Raw genomic sequence first — 25164 nt, forward strand, 5'->3', positions numbered from 1 at the left:
AACTTTGGAATACTCAGCAGCAGTCCAGTCCTTTTTTAAGCGAGACGCTTCTGGCGCTGTCTGTTGTTCAAGATTGGCTTGACACAAGGAATGCGACAGCTGAAACCCATGTCTTGCATATGTCTTTGTGTAGTGGTTCTTGAAGCACTGACTCCAGCTGCAGTCCACTCTTTGTGAATCTCCCCCACATTTTTGAATGGGTTTTGTTTCACAATCCTCTCCAGGGTGCGGTTATCCCTATTGCTTGTAAATTTTTTTCTATCACATCTTTTCCTTCCCTCTCTATTAATGTGCTTGGACACATAGCTCTGTGAACAGCCAGCCTCTTTTGCAATGACGTTTTGTGTCTTGCCCTCCTTATGCAAGGTGTCAATGGTCGTCTTTTGGACAACTGTCAATTCAGCAGTCTTCCCCATGATTGTGTAGCCTACAGAACTAGACTGAGAGACCATTTAAAGGCCTTTGCAGGTGTTTTGAGCTAATTAGCTGATTAGAGTGTGGCACCAGGTGTCTTCAATATTGAACCTTTTCACAATATTCTAATTTTCTGAGATACTGAATTTGGGATTTTCCTTAGTTGTCAGTTATAAACATCAAAATGAAAATAAATAAACATTTGATATATATCAGTCTGTGTGTAATGAATAAATATAATATACACGTTTCACTTTTTGAATGGAATTAGTGAAATAAATCAACTTTTTGATGATATTCTAATTATAGAAAATCTTTCTCTTTCATTGGAAAAAAAAATCTTACTGACTTTGAACAGTATTGTTTATTTACTGCACACAGCAGGTTGTGCCAACCATCTATTTCAATGGCCAATATACCGCAGTAATTATGACTGAATACATATGATCCTGTTGCAGGGAGGATGGCATTAGAAAGCATTTTCCCGAAACAGGAAGCATTACATAACCACTCAACAAAGACAAAGCCTACACACTCTGACTCAGGAGAGAAAGAAATAACAATTATAAGACAGAGAGAAAGGAGACTTGTTAACAGTGCCTCCAGTTTTCAATTCAATTCAATCAAAATGTATTTCACAATATTCACAGTACACATTGTTTCAAAGAAGCTTAACAGAAAATGCATGTCTACATTACAAAACAGACGTGAATGTGTCCAAGTAATGTTCATTTCACAAATGAACAGTTCAAGATAACAGAATCATACAGCTAGCTAACAGAAGCTCATTAAAGCGATTACTACAAGTGTGATCATAATGATTTCAATATAAAGACATTTTGGCAGCTGTGTGTGTCGATTCCAGTCGGCGTCATCTGGGGTCCTCGCAGGGGTCAGCATCATCTCTTCAAAGATGTTTTCCTTTTCTCTCTAAGCACAGCTTTAACAAATCATCTCGACACACTCAGTAACATCTTGACTTTGGCTCCACTGGCTCTTCTCAACAGAGAGATAGCGTGTCTGTCGCCCACAGACATGGAGGCTTTATGTATTATATAAAGTCCTTGTGAAACCCCGGCCCTGCAGTGATGACTATACCATTATGGCAAGACTCCACATATCTTTCTGTGCATTTACACACGCGCACACACACATACAAAGTACCTAAAAGCACATTCTCTAGACACAGCGACCCCTGAACTATTTTTACCTCAACTGGCGCTGAGAACTTCGCTGCTGAGAGAAGCATAATTCAGAAAAGTATGAAAATAGTTTGTTGTTTAAAGAGCCCTGACAAACACAGTAGAGGCAGTAATCTCTGGACAAAACAGAATAAAACACCACATTTGGTGATGAAAACAGTGAAGTCTTGCTTATGGGAACATCAGAACAGTCCTTTCAGCAGATATACAAAGAGATAAAGGCACCTCCTCAGTGCTTGGAGACATATAAACGGTTTCTTAAGTTCAAATGCGGGATATGTGTTCCTGATGTAAATCTATTGATAAAGACTCAGATAGACAAGACAAATCCTCCCACACAGACGCCAGCAGCCAATCATCAACACATTTATCTGCTTGATCTAATAAAAATAGATTTTACAGTTAAGTGTTTCTGTTAAAGATACACAATGTTTTAAGGGTGTTGGTTGTGGGGGCACACAATGCAGCCTACAGCGGTGTACACAATTGAATAACTAGTCAATACGATGTGAAAGTGACCTCTGCTGTGACATTGTGATAACTGATCTGTGGTATTGTATAACTATAAGAGAATTTCAAGCTGGCAGATGTGGTCTTACACAACACTGCATTTGCTTGAGCACATTTCGGTCAAGATGAGGGGGCTGTGCATTCATGAGGATGTTCCCAGCTCAGAGTAAACAGAAATACTGCAGAGGTGCTTGAACTGGACAGAATGCATCCACCTTTTTCTGCAACGCGAAAGTAAGCCTATGGGCAAGACTTCCGGTTCATAAACCGCTATAGGGAAATATAACCATATATATGTTTATGTAGCCTATATATCTATGGAAATAACGTGAAGAATAACAACGTGCAGTAAACGGTAAAACTGTTTGCATTGTAAACCAGTGTGTTCGTAATTAAGACAACACATTCAAATAATATGGTAAGACACACCATTTTTCAATATCAAGCAGCAAAACGAGCGGTTCTGTACAGCTAAAAATAGCTGGACGCGGATGAGACCGGAAGCCAGACCCACAGGATTTACAAACGCGCCCATTTTTACGAGAAGAAAAATGTGGATAATGATGAAAAATAACCACTGGAAATGGAAGTGATTATTATTATTTTGTTTTTCATTGGAGTAATTGGTTTATATTGCAAGCTAAATTCGTAGCCCATGGCTTACTAGAATTTATGACGCATCCTTTTAGTTTTTAGGGTATTTGTAGTGCACACTACAGTAACTTTTGCATAGCACACTTTAACATTGTTTTGACAAACTTTTTACAGGCGGATAAAAGCTCATCAACATTGTGGGTGAGATTGGAGCCCGCGAGCGTAGAGCTCTGTGGATTAATGAGGCACGTTTCAAATAAAGCCTCCTCCGTACTGCGGGACACAGCGGGGGAGAAAACTGTGAAAGGATACTGCGCCATCATGCGGTTAAAGAGGGTTTGGCAGGTTATATGTAAAAAAAAAAAAGTAGCATGACATCACGCAGAAATCAAATTTGATTTGTATTACATAAAAAAATATATATATATTGTTAAACCCCTATACATTCAACTAAAAAAAAAAAAAAAAAAAAAAAAAAAATTAGGATTTAACTGAACTTGTAAATAACGTTAATCCTTGTCATTTTATACTGTGTTCTACAAGGCATGTCTTGGTGCTAACCGGAAGCGGAAATAGCGAGGGAGCGGTTAACAGCTGCTGGCCAACTGGAGTGGTTCGCCAGCAAAACAATAAAATTGTGCAGAGATGGAGCTGTCTGAAATATTATACAACAAGGCTGAATACATCGAGACGGTATGTTATGGAAATCGGTCATATCCGTCAACTGAATCTAACGCTTGCAAATAATAAATTCAGAATAATCTGACCAGACTACTAACGTACATCTCTGCAAACCTAATGAGTATTGTTATTGTATTCTAAACGAAGATGACTCTTCAGCACAAAAGTGTTAGTTTGTCATAACTTGCCAGTCAGTAAACGTCTGTATCGTTTGCACGAGGTGTTTTTAAGTACATCAGCCCAGAGCTGGACCGTCATGTGATGGTAACTTGCGCTTTTGATCTCTCTAGGCATCAGGCAACAAAGTCAGCAGACAGTCGGTTCTTTGCGGCAGTCAAAACATTGTTCTCAATGGAAAAGTGAGATAGATTTTATTCTTTATCGCGTCTTGTTATTTCCCCCTGCTGTGTGTTAACTATGTGAAATGTCCTCTTTCTTCAGACCATCGTGATGAATGACTGTATCATCAGAGGAGATCTCGCTAATGTCAGAGTCGGGCGCCACTGTGTTATTAAGAGTCGCAGTGTGATCAGACCTCCCTTCAAGAAATTCAGCAAAGGGTGATTTGATGTAAAACACCTGTACTCTCGCTGAAACAGTTTGTATGATTTATCTTGCTTAGCTTTGTTCTTGTTGTGTGTACACCAGCGTGGCTTTCTTCCCCTTGCATATTGGGGATCATGTGTTCATCGAGGAGGACTGTGTTGTCAACGCGGCACAGATAGGATCATACGTCCACATTGGCAAGAACTGTGTGATTGCAAGTAGCTCCCTCATTTCTAACATCCCATTTGATTTGTGGGTGTAACATTTTCACCTGATGGTGCTTAATTGCGATGCATGCTTTTTTATTTTAGGGTCGGCGCTGTGTCTTGAAGGACTGCTGTAAGATACTGGATAATACTGTCCTTCCCCCAGAGACAGTGGTTCCTCCGTTTACAGTATTCTCAGGCTGTCCAGGTGGCTACCTGCAGATACATTAATTTTATTTATTTCTTGGTAAATGTAAATACAGTCTAAGCTTTTTTTTATTCTGTATTTCAGGTTTGTTTTCAGGGGAGCTCCCTGAATGTACGCAGGAACTGATGATTGACGTTACCAAGAGTTACTACCAGAAATTCCTCCCTCTTAGCCAAATCTAGGACTGAACTTCAGTTTTTGTCTCGCTCGCTTTCATTCTGGGACCAAAGGACCAATATGGACTAATATTCCCCAGCCATCTCTTTAGCTCTAAGTTACAGTTGTAAATCTCAAACAACAAAGAAATGCCACTATTAGGTTTGTTCACAGTTGTATTCACTTGCAGTAAAAGTCCCTCGCTATGGTAACATAGAATATGAAATTCTAAAATATGCGATTTGTATGCAAAACACCATGTCTCTCCTTGTTTTCATGTCAGTATTTTTAGATTTCTGTTAATGTATCTCATATAATGTCACTGTACACTGCAGTCCTGTCGGCGTGGCTGGAAAAAAAATATCATGACAGTGATTTACTGTTAGAATGAAGGGCCTTTATTTATTAAACTTTGCCATTTCTGCAACACTAAACATTTTCTGTTTGTAAAGATGGATTACAGATTACAGATAATAAATGCTTTTTTTAAGTGTCTTTACTGACTTATTTGAAATGACCACATAATGTTTTGGGGGCTTTTCCCAAACAACATGCTCCTTTTGTAAGGTGCAGTCACATTAGTGAAATTTGGGTTGGCAAAAAAAAGAGAACCACTGTCCTCTGTCAGTAGTGTAGCAATGTTTGAAGCACAGCTCACACAAACCTCATTTTCAAATCAAGCAGCTTTCTGTTGGTCAAAGTGGTGAATCCATGTTGAACCTGTTGTAAGAATCTGCATGGGGACATTTTTCTCCCTCAGATCTTGATCATGTGAATTCCTTTTTAAAATCCTTTTTGGATTTGGCCTGTTAATGTTTGCTGAACAACGGTAAATGCAACTGCACCAATAGTCTTACAAATATTATCTTACAGTGCAAGGAACAGAATGACATGCAAAAAATACAGCTACATTTTCAGTTTTTGAAGTAGGGATTGTTCAGTCTGTCTGAAGCAATGGATTTCTAGAAACATGCTTCACACAATTTTAGTACAAGAATTAAGAAGACCGTTCATCTATGTTAATAATGTAAATTGGCTGTTTGTGTAGCGGGAAAAAACGGTGAGTCTTGGCCCCTTCTAGACTGCAATAAAAACTAATAAAAACAAAATTTTTTTTTTTAATCACTATTGCTTTAAAAGCACAAATGCCAAACCCATACAGTTGCACATTCATACAATGAACAATACCACTCGTTCAGTTTTTCTCTTGGCACTCTAATATCATGCGTTCCCTTTCAATATTTCTTGTTCAAATTATGTATGCTACTGTTCAATAGTTAAGGGTCAGTAAGATTTTTTAAAAGATTAATAATTTTATTCAGAAATAAAGGACATTTTAAATATTAAAATGGAAAACAGTTCTTATAAATTGTAAATATATTTCACAATATTACTGTTTTTACTGTATTTTGGATCCTATATATATGCAAGCTTGGGGAGCAAATCACTTTCTTTAAAAAATTTTTTAAATCTTACCGACCCCAAACTTTTGAATGGTAATGTAAATTGACAAAAGCGGGGAGGTCTCTATAATGTACACTACGGCACACAGTGCTCTTCTTCATACACAGATCAGCCAGTTTGTTCAAAACCCCTTCATGCCTTCAGTTCTTACTGTTCCTGAGAAGCGCTGGTACTCTATAGAGCTGGTGACACTGAAGTAAAGCTTCTGTACTGTACTGGTAAAACAGCATGAGGGTTCATCAGTCCAGATTCCACTCACATAACCACTGCTGACACTGTGCCTGATGCTCCTCACTCTCCACTGGGCTGCTCCTCCTGTGCACTGGCTGTGGATCTTCTTGGATTTCAGTTTGTGGTTTTGTCAAAATACTCTTCAGTAAGTCCTCCAGAACATTTACACATCTTTGTGGTGCCCATTTGGAGTCGAGGGTGGGTACAAAGGGATCTGGGGCTGTGACGTGAATGGGTTCATTCTCTAGTGGGATGTGCAAGAAGTATGCGTGCAGCATCATGCGATACGGAGCATTGTCAGTGCGTAGACTGTAAGTGTAGTCTCCCACTATGGGGTGACCAATGGTGCTGCAGTGCACTCGGAGCTGGTGCGTCCGTCCTACAGGGTTTTTGATACTTTAACTTTTTTCCAATTGACAGTGAGTTTCATCTATATTGTGTCTGTATTGTTGATGATGCTGTACCTGTCTGAGGCTGCAGAAGCACTTTTGTCACTGGATCTCCGTCATATTCTCCATACTCTAAAACTGTCAGCTCTGTTTGACAGCTCTTAGGATTCTCACAACCTACCACACATAATATGAAATTGATGCATGAATGCGTTTCTATTAGTTTAAAGGAATAGTTCATTCAAAAATTGTATGTGCTCACCCTCAGGCTATGCAAGATCTAGATGAGTTTGTTCCTCAGAACAGAATTGGATCAATTATAATGTAATATAATATAACAGCTTTATATCACTTGCTCACCAATGGATCCTCTGCCGTGAATGGGTGCCGTCAGAATGAGAGTCCAAACATCTGATAAAAAGTCCATCAATTAACATCTTATGAAATGAAAAGCTGTGTGTTTTTAATAAACAAATCTATGATAAAGAAATGTTTATCTTCCAGCTCAAATATGAGTCATCTAGCCATATTGTTGCTTTTTCCACTGAAGGAGGCATTATTATGGATTATGGACATATTCTGGCTAGAAGTAATTGTTTAAAGCTATAAACCGCCTTGATGGATTTGTTGCTTACAAACACACAGCTTTACACTTCACCAGACATTCATTTATGGACTGGAGTTGTGTGGATTACTTGTGGATTATGTGATGATTTTATCAGCTGTTTGGACTCTCATTGTGACGGCACCCATTCACTGCAAAGGAATCATTGGTGAGTAAATGATGTAATGCTAAATTTCTCCAAATCTGCTCTGATGAAGAAACAAACTAATCTGCATTGTGATAGCCTTAGGGTGAGTAAATGTAAAGCAAAATTTCTTTAACGTTTGTGTTTAATTTGGAGCAAAAGAGATTCTGACCGTCTGTTCCTTCAGTACACATCATGTGGGTCTTGCCCTCTGTTGTGTTCTTGCCGATCGCAAAGTCAAGGGTCATTTTCTCCTCAGCCACAATGTCTCGGACCTGCACAGGAAATATAAATGGCCTATATTATTATAAAAACCTTCTATACATCAAATGAACGTCTGAATGTTACAGTACCAGAGCGAGATAAGATTTGGTCACAAGTCTGTCTTTAAAACAGCGGTAAGCCTGGCCTGCTGCTGTCTTGTTCAGTGCTACACACAAAGCACCACTGGTAGAGAAATCCAGCTGATGGCAAAACCTGCAGAATATCAGAATAATACGCATTAACTACTGATAAGATACATGTGCTTGTTTAGATAATTGTTCGTCTCGGCACATAGCAAAGTAACAGAAACCTGAAGCCGTAGTAGGTGCCAGGATCTGCAAGCTCTGGGAAGCGATGCTTCAGCTGACTCTGGACAGTCTGTTTCTCGTACCACATCTTGCTGTCGATACGAATATCCCAATGTTTGTTGACAACTATATAGTTTGCACTATGGTACAAAACACACAAGTTCTCCAGGCTCGCAGACTCCATGCTTCCCTTCTCGTGTACAGCAAGACCTGTTATTCTTCTTCTGTGTGGTGCATCAAGAAGTTTTGTGACAATATTTGTTACACATTTTAATAATATATAATGACTAATAAAGGCACAGTTAGCACAAGGTGCTTGCCTTGTTGCATTGTTATTGACTCAGCTTTAACTGTTGTTGTGCAGCATGCTGGTTGTGGATTATTTAGGTCCAGTCTTCTGTTTATCATTCCTCTGCGCAGAACAAACCTTCTCCTTCAGAGGAAACATTAGATCGCACACGCTTTAGTTAAAAAATGTTTCACTCTGACTGCTTTTCGTTTCTAGCTTGCAGCGTATATTAAATACATTTAATTCGATAGACCATTTCTGTAAGATCCCAATGCGTAACTGATAGACATGATAGTTTCAAAATAAAAGCCTCATTATTTCAAATATTGCGCATACAGATTATTCCATAATTTAAATGGCCTTATTATGTAATCCAATAGCTAGCAGTTAAATATGACGTACTAAATAATAATTCCGATTCGTTAAAAGTAGTTTCGAGTCGGATCTTTTCAATGAATTGGATTCGTTCACACGGTTCAATAGTTCTGTTTCTCGTGCGGTTCTTTCAAACAAACTGTTCAAATGAATCGATTCGCGGAAACGGCCTCTTAATAGTGAAGCATGACTCGTCGAATCTTCTCAATGAATTGGATTCGTTCAGTTTTGAACGAATCGTTCAAAAGAACCGATTCGCGTAAAACTTCCCCCGACAAAGTGCGCACGCGCACCTCAAACTTATGTTCAGTTTGTCGCAGTGAATTGTGGGATAGAAATTCACAGATATGGCGTCCCGTGCGCTTGCATACTGTGTGCGCTCCTTCGCTCGCGCCACTGCAAGGTTAAATCATGGTAACGCGTTAACAAGATCCGCCTGCGCGCCTCTCATCTCAAACCAGCGACCGCTCTGTGTCATTTCGTGCAGCCAGCGGACGAGGTGGACTGAACTAGTGCGGGTGAGCTTTCTGCGGATGGAGAATGTTTGTCTCTGTGGCCTACTACTCAGTGACCTACCTGTGTCTTTCCGTGCATGACAGCTGGCAGCTACACAAAGTTTAAGTAGCATGCATTGAATTCATACATACTTCAACCACATCAGTTACTACTCCTTTCCAGCTGTGACCTGCGAGGCTTTAAATAGCTGATCAGTTAACTTAATAAAACACCAGGAGTTTATACATACTATGACTGTGTGCATCTTTACAGCTACTGCTTCCGTCAGTCTCCTTGCATCTTTCATTGTAGCTTTTATTAAAGTGGCTGTTCACTTCAAAAATGAAAATTTGGTCAACGTGTCATTCCAAACCTGTATGGTGTGACTTCATTTCTTATGTGGAACACAGAAGATTTTGGACAGAATGACAGCCACATAATTTAAAATTCTGTCCAACATCTTTTGTCACAGAACCAAAAAATGAAGAGAAAAGAGAGACGTCTCTCTCTTTTTTCCCCCCTGTAACAAACAAAAGAGTTCGGACAGATTGTTGTAGGCTGATAGATTCGGTCACCATTTACATTCCAGTGATCTTCCTTCTAATGAACCTGGTATTGTGCACATGGAATATTATTGGTTCTGTGATAAATCGCTTATGTTCCTCATCTGCAAGTTATTTTGGACAAAGCGTCTGCAAAGTGAATAAATGTAAATGTTTGAATGTCTCTAGATTTCAGGTCCATCTGTTCATCCGTGTCGGCATTACGGGGATCTTCCTCCCCTCACTTTAGAGAACATTGAAGAGCGTGTCATGTACGTCCTTAAACTGTATGACAAGATCAGCCCAGAGAAGGTAAGAGATACTTCATACTTGCTGTACTGAAATATTACATAGGTTTTGTATATATATTCTAGTGCTGTCAAATGATTAATCGCGATTAATCACATCCAAAATAAAAGTTTTTGTTTACACACTATATGTATGTGTACTGTGTATATTTAGTATGTATATATAAATACATAAACATACAGTAAATATTTTGAAAATATTTACATGTATATACATTTATATATTTATATTCTTATATTTTATATTATATATAAATATATTTAATATATAAACATAACATATTTTTTTCTTAAATGTATACATGCATGTGTTTGTAATTATATATACATAATAAATATACACAGCATACACGCATATATTATGTAAACAAAAACTTTTATTTTGGATGTGATTAATTGTAATTAATCATTTGACAGCACTAATATATTCTAGTCTCCAAAATACTTAAATTCGAAGGACAATGATATGCAATTTCTGTGTTAATTGGAAACTGCATACTTACCTTCCATATTTCAATACATTTTATTTAGTGTAACACTTTACAAAAACTTCCCATTAGTTAATGCATTAACAGCGAGCATTACATTTGGTACAAGTATTTATTTGTTTTTGTTAACCTTGATAAAAATACAACTGTTCATTATTAGTTCACGGTAGCTCAGGTCCATTAAAAATATTTAGAGAGACAACTTTTGATTTTCATAATGTAGTAAGAAGTTAACATTATGAGTAATAAATGCTTTAGAAGTATTTTGTTTCATTCGTTGTTAATGTAGTTAGACAAGCTGCTTTTTTATATTGAGATATTGTATATACATATTCCTAGCATCAGTCTCTGATACTTTTTCCCTCCTCAAGCTGCAAACATCGTCTCATTTCATGAAAGATCTGGGGCTGGACAGCTTGGACCAGGTGGAGATTATAATGGCTATGGAAGATGAGTTTGGTTAGTATGGGTTTGTTCCCGTACCATTAAAGCATTTCACAGGTGTCAAATACCTTCTAAACATTTCATTCAAATTGTGGTGCTCAAACACATTGTTCCATCCGCAGGATTTGAGATACCAGACGCAGAGGCCGAGAAGCTTATGACTCCTGCGGAGATCGTACAGTACATTGCAGATAAAAAAGATGTGTATGAATAGAAGCAAGTCATATGGTAAGTCCTTTTCAGTTAATACTTAGATTGTAGGCAACCAGTGCATGCCTGGTACGTTTCTCTTTATCTCATGATCACTTTTTTTTTTTTTTTTTTTCAGGTACGGATCGACTCTGTATGTATCCACAATATGGATGTTTGGCTGCATCCACACAGTGTCCAGTTTCTGTCAAACCATTTTCTTCTGTCTCTTGCTTATGGAGTCAACTGCCTTGTCATGTACTGTCGTATTTAATAAAAATGTAACTATAAACTCATTGGAACTTGAGCTGAAAATAAAGCCAAGACTAAATTGTAATTCTTGAATTTGTCATGCACCAAGTGAAGCCCATAGTCTGTATAAAAATGTGGATGTAGTGTCCATGACTTCACCCGTAATTTTCTGAAGAGTGTTTTTGAAGCTCAAAGTAGGCGGAGCCAGCCATCGCCATCTTGGCAGCGCGACACTCCTGAATCATCGAAAATTGGCAAAAAGGCGGGAGCTGGTTGCTGAAGCCACGCCCACCTAGCTTGACAGCAGTGTCAGCAGCAGCAATCCACCTGTCACTCAAGTGGCCACGCCCTTAATTATGCAGAACTTTAAGGCTTAATATAATTTAAATGGATGAGTTATAAAAAAATCCACCCCCCCTCCCAGTTGTCATGAAGGGCAGAATTAGCTATATAGACCAAAATCATTTTTTGAACCAGGCTGTAAACATTTTTTAATTGCTGTAAAGTTTTGCATTTTAACATGGGGAGTCTATGGGATTCACTCCCTTTTGCAGCAAGCCTCTAGCGGCCAGTCGATGAATCGCAGTTATAGCCACTTCCTTGTTGGCTTCAGAGAGAGAGGGAGGTTGCCGCTTGGTGAAGCCTCACTGTAATCCCTCTAGTGGATGGGAAGTGTTACTGCAACTTAAATTCAAGGTCAGTGCCAATTTATAAATGTCAGTGCAAGAGCTTAAAAGGCGCAGTGCAATATTTTCATCAAAATACTGCATCCTTTTAAATGGTAAATGGACTGCATTTATAAATTCAAACCTATTTTTTTTTTTTTTGGAAATTCATTTGGTGCTGCTAGTGGCACAGAAATTACATTGCAGCTTTAAAGGAGTATTAGGTCATTTAATATTTAATTGGCCTTAGATTATATAATGGCACCAGCATGTGGTATCTCACAAAAGTTTATCATGACATTATGAAAGTCCCATATTTGCAAGTATGTCACCCATGATTTATTCTGGGGTGACCAATAATAGCAGGATTACTAAGCTACAGCAATTTCAGTAAGATTGTTGATGCAAAAAGTGTACATGATGTAAAAGTATATTAAAGAAAGAAAGAAGAAAAAAAACTGCACACAATATCACTGTTAGGCTTTATTGCGGGTTGTACCCAAGTTATACAGCTTTGTATTCCGATATCAAGATCAGGACTTTACAAACAGTTATCAGTCTACAAGTACAGCCAACAAAAGAACTAAAAACTACTCTACCTCAACTACCTCGTTACATATGCACTTAAGGGTACTAAAATCGAAAACCAAGCAACAAAGAGAAGAAAAAAAAAAAAAACTAAACAAGAAAAACAGCATTACAGGAAACATTCATCACTACACATTTGAATATCTACCATGTATTACTAGACTAAACCTTGTGTCAATTGTTACCAATACAAATAAGGATTGTCCTTCAAAAAGTGCAGTTCCCCAAGTTAAAATTCTAAGATGACCCCAGGAAGACGCTGAAAAGAACTTCCTGCTCATTTAAGTTATCTTATTGATGTTTATTTCTATTAATTTTCAAACAGTCTACCAAAGCAGTGTGCATATAGGTTACATGTGAGCAAAGACCACTAGAAGAAATGTTGGAGTTGAGAATTTGCTATTCCACAGCCTGTTCTGTGAGGAGCGCTGTGAAAAAGGAAATGTTAATGCAACCCTCCTTTTGCTACAACTGGCCAATTTTTCGTGACAAAAAGTTAAAAAAAAATTCCAATCATGGCACATTACAGGAATCGTATTTTTAAATCCGACCACTACCGCGGTCAGGATTTTATTAAGATTACAAAGACACAGACATGGAAGCCTCACCCTACACTGCATAGACTCTCTTAGAATTTCCCCATGGTGGAAGTTTCGATTTAAACTCTCGTTCATCCATTTTCTTGTGCTGGTTTTACTAAAGCTTTTTGGGTTTATAATGACATGACAGCAATACTCACAGTTTAAGTCAATTGCCTTAGCACATTGTTCAACAGTAGGAACCATTTAAAAGACATGGGTATATTTGCTCACAGGATAAATCAGAAAAGAAATGACATTTTCAGTACAAAAGTAGAATGTCAGGCCAAGTCACTTTTTCATTTCCTCTACGTTCAACCTGGCTATAAAAATGGGGATTGTACATTGCTCATGAATATCCTCAAAACATCCATTTTGCAAGTGACATTTGAAGCATATACATTGTCTAGCTTTTACAAAAGAACAAATCCCTTTCCTCCCCCAACTTGATAATTTGGCATGACAGTGAATTATTAAAATGTAACACCAAACAGCTGCACATACATAAAATTAAGAGGAAAAGAAGGGAGGGGGAAAAAATGAACTGGAAATAAACTGGGTGCCAATGGCTTTTCCCGAAGCTTTCCAAAGTAAAAAGTCACAAAGTACAGGGAAACTAGCACGTTTGCCAAGACAGCAGGGAAGAACCCATTCAGAACCATTGGTAAAGCACTTCCAGAAAGGACTAACGCTACTCCGGATGCATTCGAACATGTAACTAAAGCACAAAAGATTGAGCGATCCACATCGAGGGAATTAAAGTCACGGCAAAACCATCAGTGATACGTGCAGTTATACACCCCCAAACAAGAGGAGAATACTTAAGCTCCTGATGTGCAGGAATGGAGCGGACCACTCAAGCATGCAGGCACAAACGCACCATTTAAGAGTCTAGCCAATGTACACGAAGAATAAAAAGACAAAAGGCAAATTCCTCTGTCCATGCCGTCCAGTCTCCAAAAGCTACACTCCGCCTCCAGAACACAAATACAGTACAAGCTTTTCTAGTTCAATGTATACACCAAGTGCAATTCCAAAAACTCATTTTCAGCTTTCGTTATGTAGTTTCTCTCCAATGTTCCACTTCAAATTTGTCAAACAAACAAACTGAGATAAGCCAGGTCTGGAATTAAGTAAACAAAACCTTTGATTGAAGATTATTTGGTAAAGCAGTCACTTGAAATGGTTCAATACTGGCACGCAACCATAAAGTGAGGGTAATACTCAGGGTTTTGTACGACGAGTCATTAAATATGGATAAGTTAACACACCAAATAAAACAAAAGGGAGATGAAACATCATCTTAAACAAATATTAAGGTCCATGGCTTAGCCTAATGCTGACATCTTTCTCTCCCTCCCGCTCTTGAAGCGTCTCATAAATTGTGCATCTAAAATATAGTACAATAAAAGGTAAATAGTCTGTAAATCTATGCACATCATTTAAACGACCAGCAATTGATTACATTCACCTCTAATCCAGCCTTCCGTGGCCACAAGTACAGAGGCAAGCCATTTTCAATGACAAACCAGCTTTGAGGAAGGGGGAAAAAAAGGGAGGGAAACGGGGAGAACAAAAGAAAAAAAGAAAATTAAAATAAAATGGTAATGAGCAGCCAAAACATTGATTTATTAATATTGTAAGGAACTTCAGATTAACACAACCAAACTGTACACATTACAATCATTTTCTATTTGTAAACAGTTAAAAGCCACTTGACTTGTTGCATCTTCGGACACAATTTGAATCAAGGCAATGAAATGTGGACGACTTTTGCAATGTTAAAATAACCAAACAAGATTTTCTTTAACACCAGCTCTGGCGATGAGGAAAATATATATATATATATATATATATATATATGTATATATATCAAACAATGTATATGCAAATTACTGAAACATATAAAACATTACTTCAGACAAAGAAAAAGCGATTCTGTACGCCGAGTCATTGGCTACAGTATGCATAGTTACAGATTTCTGCTTTTTCTTATGACTTTTGACAGTTACTTCGACAGTCACAAAGCGAAAAACATTGAGCCACTCAGTGGGAAAAAGGGAAGGAGGACTAGATAGTGATTCAGCAAACCATATCCACTCATTAATAAAAAGACAGCATATTCGAAGCAGTACGTAGAATGTCTCCAGCTTAAAGCAGTTATTTGGCAGAGAAAAACTTACAGAGCTATAAGTAGTTTCAGTGCTAAAAGTTGGATTTTCCTACAAGGAGTTTCTATGGGGGAAAACTGGCTATATTTCCTGAGAACCATGCTGGTTATTTAGCAGACAAGAGGAATAGATAAAATAACCAATGACATGGCCAAACACTGATCAGTATTCCCAGAGATAAAAAGCTTCGTCTTCATCCTCAAGATTTTTTTTTTCGTTATTTTTTTTTTAAATTTTTTTTTTTTTAATTTTATAATTTTTGTAAGATTTTTTTTTTTTATTATTCTTTATGCATTTTTTTTCCCGTTTAAAATAAAAGGAAGAATGACCATACTTTCCCCCTCAAAAAGTTTTGTAAACAAGAGGGCACAATGTGATGCCTCCAAAACAAAATTGAAAGCCTATTTTGAAAGTGCTGTTCCCCCTGGCTTGCAGGTCGGGTTTGCAAGTCACAGCTGTGGCTACAGTTTTTTAGACTGCAGAGCTAAATTCTTTAGTTTGAAGAAAAAAAAATTGGTGCAATACTTATTTCTGTAATATCATCAAATAATCCTAAGTCAGCTTCTATATCTTGATCTCGAACTCCACAATACCACAATAAGGTAGGCGTACATCAAGGCATAGTAGAGCGCACACTTTAAGAACATCCTTGAGTAAACAACTACACTGGAACTGTCGGCTCCCTCCATATTGCAGATTATACTGAGAAAAACCACATTCAGTGCAAAGTTAAAAAAGCTCAAACTCCAACATTGTCAGCAAACAAAATGCAAATAATAAAAACAAAACAAAAAGAATTGGAATTCAAATAAACATGATGAATAAACAGATGAGCAAACAGATGAGCTCAACTGAAGCTTTTTTCTGTATGAAGAGCACTACCTGGAAGTGTAAATACATCCTTTCACATTATAGAATTGGCCTGCATAATTCAAGTATTCAAACTGATATGTTTTGGGCTAAAACAAAGTGGACATATGTGCAGAAAAAAATGTAACTTGTTTCCACAGGGTGACCCCGTATTTTTTTATTTTATTTTTCTTTTTGTAAGTGAAGAAAGTCTAACTAGTGCCATTTGATTTTTTTCATATATATATATAATATATATATATGGTCATATGATTATGATTAACTATTTCCACATTGAGGTCACGGGTTTGAATGTTAGTTGTTGTTTTTTTGTGTTTAGTTTTTAAGTCAGAAGGTGAAAGATGCTCTACATGGACTCCCCACCTCCCGTCAGGTGGTCAACAGGAAGGAAGGAGCTGATGGAGGAGGGACTATTGATTCCACCCCCCTCACCACCACTGGGGCTCCCCCACAGGCTCGTGGAGTAATTGGGAACACCCCAGAGAGACGAGCCGTGCAGGTCTCCGCTGCCGTTCCAGTGATTTGGATCAGTGCGGTTTGGGAAGGGGTGAGAACCCTCGATGGATCCGATCCGGTTCTGAGAAGAGCTCAGCGTCTGCCAGCTAGGAGAGGCAGTCATTGACTGACCTTGTGCAAAGAAACGATTAATTTCCTCTTCACTAGCAAACTCTGCAAGAATAGTAGTGTTCCCTAATACACACCTGAGGAAGAAGAGGAAGACGAGAACCTTAATCAGTATGGTGCCTCACTCTCATTCCAATTTTTGTGAACTTCAGCATGGAGTTCTAGAAATGGCTTTGCACATTATTTCAGGATCGGATTGAAAGAAAGCAAGCCTGTCAAGCATTCATTTAACATATTTCTATAATGAAAAAAAAAAAAAAACACTATGTGAAGCTGTGTATCCTCCAAATTAAAAGGAGGGCCTTCAAACATTGCTGTGGACAACAGGAACCAAAAAGGTTGAGAACCACTAAATTGCATACACTGATTTTATTTTTTTTTAATGGAAGAAAAATATTGTTTTCAGATGCACTGACAAGTCATTAAATTTGATATAGGAATTTAAATCTCAAAATAGTACTCGTGCACCACAACAGTATAACATGAACTTGCAGTCTAAAGCTGTACATTTTCTGAAAATTCTAATTCTCGAAATTAAAACCATTCAATACTTTTGATCAATCTAGTTATTCCAGGCAGAAGTGATCCAGTCATGTATTGACCACTAATATCCTCTTACACTGCTTAGTAATTATTAGCATTATTATCATTGTAAAATTTCTGTTCTTTACCCACATTGGAAAAAAAAAAAGAAAAAAAAAAAAAGATGGACTTACATGTGCAGTGACTTCTGGGCTTTTGCCGCCTCCTCCTTAGAGCTGTAGCAGACGACAGCATTGCCATGGGGAAGGTTCAGATGGAATGTGATCAGTGGACCGTGCTGCATGCACAGAGTTCGCAAGGTGGAGCCATCAATCTGTAAAACATGGGCATGACTTGTCACCCAAGAAATGATTCTGCTGTAGCTTCATTTTTAAAACAACATGTAGGTTTCTACATGGAGCAATTCCTTTAATAAACCATTAATTACAAAATAGTTATTGAGAGTTGGGCATTATGAATTGTTAACTCGATCATGGTGAAATTTAATTTACATGAGCAGGGGGACTACATTTATATCAAAATGGTTATTAAATTCAACAAAATGCAAGCCATTGCCCTATATGTAGCTTACAGACTAAGAGAAAGGAAAGTATTTGTGTGCCTGATACTTAACATTAAGCGCAAAAGATTTGTTTTTCTTTCAAACTTGTATTGAAAAAAAATAAAAAATCTAAATTATCTATATTTGTAATAAATGCAAAATGGTTTCTGCTAAAAATGCTGGAAAAATCAGGCAGTGTGAATGCTATGACCTGCTAAAATGAGTCAGTGTACTCTAAATCATTATATATCTTACCTGAGGTGTGAGGTTTTTGAGAACAAGCCAATTAGTTCTCCCTGAGCTGCTGTCACCCCAGCTGGAACCTGTGAACAGTGATTATTTCAAGTCTCCCATTTCTTTAAATTTTACATCATTTACACTATTAATAGTGTTTATGTAGGTGAAAGGGAATATAACTGTGACTAACCAGAGTTGAATCTGGATTCAGAGCTACCCCAGCCTGCCAGTCTCAGAGAGCTGTTGTCCCAAGATGAGGGCTGTTTCTGGCCAGTCAGGCCAGGCGGGGGGCGGGACGGAGCAGAGATACCTTTTGAGGGGAGAGGAACCTTCCACAGCTCGTGAGCCAAAGAGGTGTTGGTGACTGTGCCAGGAGACCATTTGGAGTCACTGTTTCTGGCTACAGGGAAAAAAAAAAAAAAGGTCAAGTCAAAGGAGCGTATGAGGGTCACAGGCCTCCATGGCTAAACCTAACGGCTGCCCACCAACCTGAAGTGCTTTGTGCTGTACTGCTGAGGGAACTATTGTGGTTGGAGGCACGAATGGATGTCCAGGCACTATTTGAAGGCAGCGTGGTGTTAAGTGATGAGGATGGCCCTGCAAGAACAAAATAAATAAATTAATTGATGAAAACACTAATATATACAAGTTTAAACATTTGTTTTTTGTAATGCTTTTGAAAGAAGTCTCTTTTTAAAAGTCGTCTGCATTTATTTAAAGGGGGCATAACACACAGTTCCACCCAATCTCATGTTAATCTTGAGTATCTATAGAGTAGTACTGCATCCTTCATATCTCCAAAAAGTCTTTAGTTTTATCATACTTATAAAAGAAAGTTACAGCGTTACGATTCTCTTCGGAAAACATGCCGTGGGCGGAGCTAAAGAGTGACGAGCACTTGAGCGCTGATTGCCAACCAAACAGACATTTGATGCCACGTCTGCAGTTCTGAATCATTACCGGGATCTTTTATAGCTGGGACCGCTCCATTTTGCAGTATCAAAAGATGTGCAAAAAAAAAAAGCATCTAACTGAACCTTGTTTATAAAACGTTCGTCAACAAACACGCTTTTGAAATGCTTTTGCATCCAGTTTATATAACGCTGGGTTCTTCAGGAAGCTGAACAAAGTTATCTTTACCTTACAACCAAAAACACACTTCTTTGGAGACATTCTTCCTGAGCAAGTTCCGTTTAGCGCTGCCGCAAGACGAAGTAATAGTAATATTGTGAAAAATAATTAAGATTTTATACAATTAGTCTATTTTAATATATCATTTATTCCTGTGATGACAAAGTTGAATTTTCAGCAGTCATTACTCCAGTCTTCAGTGTCAAATGATTCTTCAGAAATCACTTTTATATGCTGATTTTGTGCACAATAATAAAATAAAATTCTTATCAATATTGAAAACAGCTGCTTAATATTTTTGTGGACAGAACACAATTTTTTACAGAACTCTTTGAAGAATACAGTCCAAAAGAACTGCATTTTTTTTTTTTTTTTAAAGTGTAAATGCCTTTTCATTTTGATCAATTTAATGCATCCTTGCTGAATAAAATAACTTCACTCAAAAAAATCTTACTGACCCCAAACTTTTGAATGGCAGTATATACACTGATATAGCTGTTTTAACAGATTGCTTACCATTGTTCCTGTCCCTGAGGTGATCAACATCCCGGACTGTATTAATGGAGAGATTATTAATCACACTGCCAGGAGTGACAAATGGGTCAGTTTCAGGATCAATGTTCGGATATCCTTTCCAGGGCTCACCAGGACGGAACTCTGCCAAACAAACATGACACAGTGAGCTCATTCTCGCTACAATGGTACAGCACCATGCCTGACCATCTGAGCATCTCTGTAATATTTTGTTTCAATGCAAGATTTGATTGGAACAAGTAAAGCAGAAAGCAAATGGGTCCGAACCTGGTGGCCAGTTGACATTGGTGGAACCATGAGGTGATTTGGCACGGCTGGGCCAGCCATCTCCCACAGAGCCAGGAGGACTGATGGGAGCGTTACCGGCATTGATGAAGTCATATGGACCAAAGGGCGAGTCTTCAAGCCTCAGGCCAGATGTTATAGCACCTATAGTAAAATCACATCCATCAGACTTTTCTCACACTTTCAAAACTGCCTATGAAAAACATTTTTTGTTGAGATAAGATCAGGGCTGCAAAATTATGACAAAAACATTAATGGTGATTATTTTCCTTGATATTGCATTTATTATTAAACAGAACAAATCAACTGCATGGCATTCTTTATTTACACATCCAACACTCAATTTACTGCTGTTTTATACATCAGATGATCAATGCTGCCTAAAGGCGACTTTTAGCAGCAAAAAAAAAAAAAATAAATAAAGAAAAAAATGGAAAAAAATAAATATAATAATCACAATGTCACTTGATTACAGCAGTCAATTTTTTTTTTTTTTTACTATTGACTGTGCAGCCCTAAGACTGAAGAATATAAAATGGAGAAACCCACCAGATTTGCTGGGGTTTTGATCAAGTGGCGAGTTAACGGAAATGTCCATGGCAGTCCACTTCTTCAGACGGGACTGTGGCTCCTTAAAACCAACACTGCCAATGTCCAGGTTGCTTGCATTCAAGTTTGAGTTCAAACCTAGAGGAAAACAACAAATAAAAAAAAATTAAAAACCAAGAAAATACACGTTCTGCCAGTAAATGAGGTTAACAACATTTTTAGTATCCAGGAATTAACATAAGCAGCAGGTATAACAAAAAGATAATTTCAACAATTCATTCAATTTTTAATAAGAGTGCACTCAGTATTTTTTCCCTCATTAAAGACTTGATAAAGATTTTGGAGACAGTGTCACAAGTCAACACTTTAGCTTTTGCGTGACAATGTTCATGTGACTATGGCAGTCGCAACAAACAAAAAATTACAGAGTGCACATTAAAATATGGGAAAAAAATGGACGGGGAGACGAGCACATACAAAGAAAAACAACCTTACTATTGTCAAGCGGCAGAAATTATAAGTAGAAGCGCCATACATATGCCAGCCAAACATTGAATTTCCAATCAAATAAGGGCTCAAAAAGGTTTTGCAACATAGCACTGTTTTCTTTTCCCTCAAATACAAAATGCAAGAGGAAATTTTACTGGGGACAACAAAATAGATAGACTGTATTCACCTCTTGCTGGAAGAGAGCTGCTGTCAGGGCAGAAGTTCTTTCCTACCCGAGGGTTGATGGGAGAGCCTGGCACCATGTGGCCATTGCTCAGAGGTGGGGCTAGGAGGCTATGACTTTGACTAATGCCAGCTGACTGATAGCCTGACATTTCAGAGGCAAACATCGTGTTGGGCTTGGCACCTTGGTGCAACAAAGAGTCATTGTGGCCTACATTAAGATGGGGAGGGCACCCACCTAAAGGGAAATTACTGAACGAGCTCAAGGAACTTTGTTCCTTCTGCAGGTCAGAGGCATTGAGGGGCATGAAGTTCTCCATGCAGGACTTGAGGCTGGGCTGGTGCAGCGAGGGTGGCTGAGGGGAAGTCTGCTGCTTCATCAGCGAGGGATCGAGATGGCGGGAAGCCTGGATCATCTGCTGGGACGGACCCAGACCACGACCCTACATATTATCACAAATGGAAGCTGTCAAGTCAAATGAGACAACAAAGCAGGAACTGGCACACATAAATGGGTCTAAGAGATCACAAACCTGTTCCTGTTGCTGGCGGCTGTTAACAGGCATGGCTCTCTGGCTTTGCGCTTTTTGCTGCAAAAGGAGACGCTGAGCCGAGGGGAAGTAAGTTGTAAGTATCACTGCGAATGAGGTAACTTATTCTTATGAGGTAAATATCTTCTAGGCTGTTACTTGAAGCAAGATCAATACCTGTAACTGATTAATCTGAGAAAGCTGAGACAGTTGGTTGAGCTGGGACAGCTGGTTCAGCACAGCCACCTGCTGTGGGCCAAACAGAGGGTTCAGACCACTATTATTGGGAGAGTACTTCAACAGGGGTGGCGGGACCTGGGAAAAGAGAATGTACAGTTTGCAGGACTACTACTACTACTAATAATAATAACAACAATTTTTTATAATAATAATGTATATAATTATGACATTTTAGAATAGTACAATTTTTTATATACTAAGAACACCTTCAAATCGTGCAGCCTTACTTTTAAGGGTACATTTTTATTCATTTCCAGGGCCACAGGAAGCCTGTACACCACACATCATCATCTTAGAGTATTTAAGCTGGGATTAAAAAACCCAAAAGGCATTACCTGAGAGGGAAGTAGTGGAGGAGGCACTTGGTTGCGTAGACTGGGCTGAGCAGAGTTCAGAGGTTGTGCTGGAGGCTGCTGTGCATTCCGGCCTTGTGCTGCTGCATTACTGACACCATACATGTTTACATTCTGTGAAAAAGCATAAAGCACATGTAAATGAGCATCCGGCAACCCAGTGCATTCACTGCTTCAGCACACAGGGAGCAGCATGCACTACCTCACCTGCCTAACAGAGGCAGAGTTTCGATGGTGAGGCAAGCTGCACTGGTTAGGCAATGAACTATTTGTAGGGGAAAAGCTGACATTCTGCATGGAAGTGATTCGTGAGTTTTTGGATTCCTCTGCTACAGAGCTATCATTTACAAGCAGCAAAAGCTGAAGCACAATCACAGGACCCAGAGCACAACAGCAGTGAGGAATTGGACAAAGACCGGAAGGAACATCAGGCCACCAGAGAAAGACACATCAACAGCCACAGAAAAAGAGAGAGAAAGGCTATGTTAGCATCGTCTTTGGCATGTTTTAGGAACTGGAGAGCTTTCTTCAATTTTAGTTAGGGAGGCAATGGCGAAAATTAGGATAAGAAGAAAGATTACACCTACTGAAAGAGCTGATTCTAAACACTCCATGAAATTGATTGTAGTATTTTCTAATAAAACAGGAAGTTTGGGCTTGGACATATCAAATGTCTTGTCTCTTTTTTCCCCTCCACAAAAATCATCATCAATATTTCCGGCCTGTTTTTCTGGAAGACTGCAAATTTCACGTGACACTACTTAACTTTTAGAAAGCATATAATCTTAGATCTAACAGACATGATCTTATACAGTAGTTCTCAACTGGGGGCTGTTGCCCAGTAGGGGCCTCAGCAAATTTCCAAGGTGCTCTCAGGAGGACTGAAAATGTTTTTAAAAAAAGACCAAATAAGCTAAAACTATTTAATTCACCCTCTTAATAATCATTCTTTTTTATTTTGAAGATCTTAACTTCAGGAATACTGAAATTTAATTTAATTAGAATTTTTAGGTAATTTACTAATTGTAATCCATGGACACTCCTATCCTGTAAATTAGAAAATGTATTTTGAAAACTATAATATTAATAGCAGAATTACCAGAGGAAACCTATTAATTTTGGACAAAGGGGAAGAGTAAAAAAATTAAGATTCCCTGGTCTTGAAGCCATAAAACTTCATGGGTTCTTCAAGTTGCATTCTCGTCCCATAGAGGGTGCCAAAGTACCCAACAAGCAGGACTACATGTGGTGAAAATGAAGGACGTTAAGAAATAACTGACCTTATCCATATAGGGATTACGGTCCATAGGAGAGTCTTTGTGGATCTGGTGGCGTGAAGCAGTATTTTTCCCGTACTCTCCGATATTAAAAACGTGCTTGTCAACATCAATGCGCTTGTCTGTCATTCCTGCTGAAGATGAGAAGAATTTATAGATTTTACAAAAACATGCTAATACTCATAGACTACAACAAACATCACTCAATAGCAGCACTGGAGGAGCATGTGAATGTGACCTACCTCCAGACATATCCATCTTATTGCTCTTAAGGGAATCTTCAGCAGAATCCCTCTGTAAAATGACAAAGAAGCATCAACATGCTATCTAATAACTTTCTGCTTCACAAAGGATTTTGGGACATATAATATTTAGTATAAACAGGTTTCACAGAAAAGTACAGCAATCAGACTCGATCCTTACAGGGTACATGTTGTTGAGCTGTTTCACAAGCGGATTCATCCATTGAGTATCATCTTGCTTATTGGGGCCTTTGTTAAGCTAATGGAAAGAAGGGTAAAAAAATAAGCAAGCAAGCAATACGTACACACATAATTTTGTCCTCGCAATTAGATTAAATGGTAAATTCAGTGAAGGATTATTTAAGCAGGCCTGCAAGGCCAAATGAGGTCTTAATTATTACCTTTGGAGGCACCTTCTTGTAGGGCCAGTTTCCATATTGGTTCATTTCCTGTGATATATTGTTGTTCCACATGCCCATCTCTAATTCCTTTTCCTCCTCCCAGTTGGAGTGCCCTGTCATGGACATCTCCTCTCCACCCCAGTTATCTTGCATAGGTTTGGATCCTAAAAAGTCAAAATAAAACAATCAATCAAATTAAAAATGGAAAGGAAAAAAAATTCAATCACTGAACATTGTTTCCCTGATATATTTACATTGGAAAAAAAAACAAAAACAAAAAGAAATGAAGTCAAAAAAGGAGAATCAAAGAATGTTCTTTTCCCCAATTGGAGATGGGACGTACCAGACTTGTGCTGTGACTGCTGTCCTATAGCAGTGTTGCCCCAGCTACTGCCTCCTGAGATTTTCCTCCCCGGCTCTTCCCAGCTGGAACCTGTATTAACAGGCTTTCCCCAAGCAGATGTGCCATTGTCCACAGTGACAGGTGGAGCAGCATGCTCACCCCAGGTAGAGGACTCCATTTTTTGTGGGCCACCATATAAAAAAACAAAAAAACAAATCACAAAACAAAAATAAACAAATAAATACCATGATCAAAGAGCAGTATACAAAATGTTATATTGTTCTGCACATAATGTAGTGAAGGCAACAAATGAGAAAACTGCACAATTGAAAGAAGGTATATGACTATTTTGTAAACAAACCCAAAACTGTCAGAGCAAACAAGAATCAAAGTGTAATGCATAAGCTACATGGAAAATAACTATGCAACAACTAATTTGCATCTAAACAAAATATTAACCATACTTGACAACCTTATGTCCTTTAA

General features: G+C 38.3%; 4 protein-coding genes across 4 annotated transcripts in view; 2 read left to right on the forward strand and 2 right to left on the reverse strand.

Moving 5' to 3' along the window:
* Positions 1 to 3253: 3253 nt before the first annotated feature.
* LOC109050282 (dynactin subunit 5) lies at positions 3254 to 5012 on the forward strand. The gene is made up of 6 exons (XM_019067935.2): positions 3254 to 3413; positions 3692 to 3760; positions 3843 to 3961; positions 4050 to 4161; positions 4259 to 4361; positions 4446 to 5012. The coding sequence occupies exons 1-6, from the start codon at positions 3366 to 3368 to the stop codon at positions 4541 to 4543; spliced, it is 549 nt and encodes a 182-aa protein (XP_018923480.1). The 5' UTR covers positions 3254 to 3365; the 3' UTR covers positions 4544 to 5012.
* LOC109113023 (RNA pseudouridylate synthase domain-containing protein 1-like) lies at positions 4893 to 8799 on the reverse strand. The gene is made up of 6 exons (XM_042722827.1): positions 8243 to 8799; positions 7925 to 8146; positions 7704 to 7827; positions 7523 to 7625; positions 6677 to 6778; positions 4893 to 6591 (listed from the first exon to the last, which is right to left on the reverse strand). The coding sequence occupies exons 2-6, from the start codon at positions 8104 to 8106 to the stop codon at positions 6221 to 6223; spliced, it is 882 nt and encodes a 293-aa protein (XP_042578761.1). The 5' UTR covers positions 8107 to 8146; positions 8243 to 8799; the 3' UTR covers positions 4893 to 6220.
* Positions 8800 to 8895: 96 nt separating this feature from the next.
* LOC109113032 (acyl carrier protein, mitochondrial-like) lies at positions 8896 to 11389 on the forward strand. Its single transcript, XM_042722843.1, has 5 exons — positions 8896 to 9104; positions 9813 to 9935; positions 10791 to 10878; positions 10986 to 11091; positions 11192 to 11389. The coding sequence occupies exons 1-4, from the start codon at positions 8934 to 8936 to the stop codon at positions 11075 to 11077; spliced, it is 474 nt and encodes a 157-aa protein (XP_042578777.1). The 5' UTR covers positions 8896 to 8933; the 3' UTR covers positions 11078 to 11091; positions 11192 to 11389.
* Positions 11390 to 12439: 1050 nt separating this feature from the next.
* LOC109050272 (trinucleotide repeat-containing gene 6A protein-like) overlaps positions 12440 to 25164 on the reverse strand; it is a 32738-nt gene continuing 20013 nt past the window's right edge. The window contains exons 7-23 of the mRNA XM_042722882.1: positions 24679 to 24851; positions 24336 to 24499; positions 24116 to 24193; positions 23935 to 23986; positions 23696 to 23823; positions 22398 to 22529; positions 22000 to 22137; positions 21826 to 21897; positions 21531 to 21735; positions 20621 to 20758; positions 20054 to 20215; positions 19769 to 19909; positions 18611 to 18718; positions 18312 to 18521; positions 18140 to 18207; positions 17517 to 17656; positions 12440 to 16877 (exon numbers count right to left, since the gene is read on the reverse strand). Of these exons, the coding sequence (XP_042578816.1) occupies positions 16523 to 16877; positions 17517 to 17656; positions 18140 to 18207; positions 18312 to 18521; positions 18611 to 18718; positions 19769 to 19909; positions 20054 to 20215; positions 20621 to 20758; positions 21531 to 21735; positions 21826 to 21897; positions 22000 to 22137; positions 22398 to 22529; positions 23696 to 23823; positions 23935 to 23986; positions 24116 to 24193; positions 24336 to 24499; positions 24679 to 24851 (2464 nt within the window). The 3' untranslated portion in view covers positions 12440 to 16522. The remainder of the gene's footprint in view (positions 16878 to 17516; positions 17657 to 18139; positions 18208 to 18311; positions 18522 to 18610; positions 18719 to 19768; positions 19910 to 20053; positions 20216 to 20620; positions 20759 to 21530; positions 21736 to 21825; positions 21898 to 21999; positions 22138 to 22397; positions 22530 to 23695; positions 23824 to 23934; positions 23987 to 24115; positions 24194 to 24335; positions 24500 to 24678; positions 24852 to 25164) is intronic.

The sequence above is a fragment of the Cyprinus carpio genome, chromosome A3 (genome assembly GCF_018340385.1).
Source record: "Cyprinus carpio isolate SPL01 chromosome A3, ASM1834038v1, whole genome shotgun sequence".
NCBI lineage: Eukaryota > Metazoa > Chordata > Actinopteri > Cypriniformes > Cyprinidae > Cyprinus > Cyprinus carpio.

Excerpts from the sequence above, each read along its gene's own strand:
- LOC109113023 (XM_042722827.1), bottom strand. The coding sequence starts at position 8,106 with ATGGAGTCTGCGAGCCTGGAGAACTTGTGTGTTTTGTACCATAGTGCA. Across the intron at positions 7,828-7,924 it reads GGCACCTACTACGGCTTCAG|GTTTTGCCATCAGCTGGATT; the intron begins GTTTCTGTTACT and ends GATATTCTGCAG. Across the intron at positions 6,592-6,676 it reads GCTTCTGCAGCCTCAGACAG|GACGGACGCACCAGCTCCGA; the intron begins GTACAGCATCAT and ends AAAACCCTGTAG.
- LOC109050282 (XM_019067935.2), top strand. The coding sequence starts at position 3,366 with ATGGAGCTGTCTGAAATATTATACAACAAGGCTGAATACATCGAGACG. Across the intron at positions 3,761-3,842 it reads ACATTGTTCTCAATGGAAAA|ACCATCGTGATGAATGACTG; the intron begins GTGAGATAGATT and ends CTCTTTCTTCAG. Across the intron at positions 4,162-4,258 it reads TTGGCAAGAACTGTGTGATT|GGTCGGCGCTGTGTCTTGAA; the intron begins GCAAGTAGCTCC and ends TTTTTATTTTAG.
- LOC109113032 (XM_042722843.1), top strand. The coding sequence starts at position 8,934 with ATGGCGTCCCGTGCGCTTGCATACTGTGTGCGCTCCTTCGCTCGCGCC. Across the intron at positions 9,105-9,812 it reads GGTGGACTGAACTAGTGCGG|ATTTCAGGTCCATCTGTTCA; the intron begins GTGAGCTTTCTG and ends GAATGTCTCTAG. Across the intron at positions 10,879-10,985 it reads GGCTATGGAAGATGAGTTTG|GATTTGAGATACCAGACGCA; the intron begins GTTAGTATGGGT and ends TTCCATCCGCAG.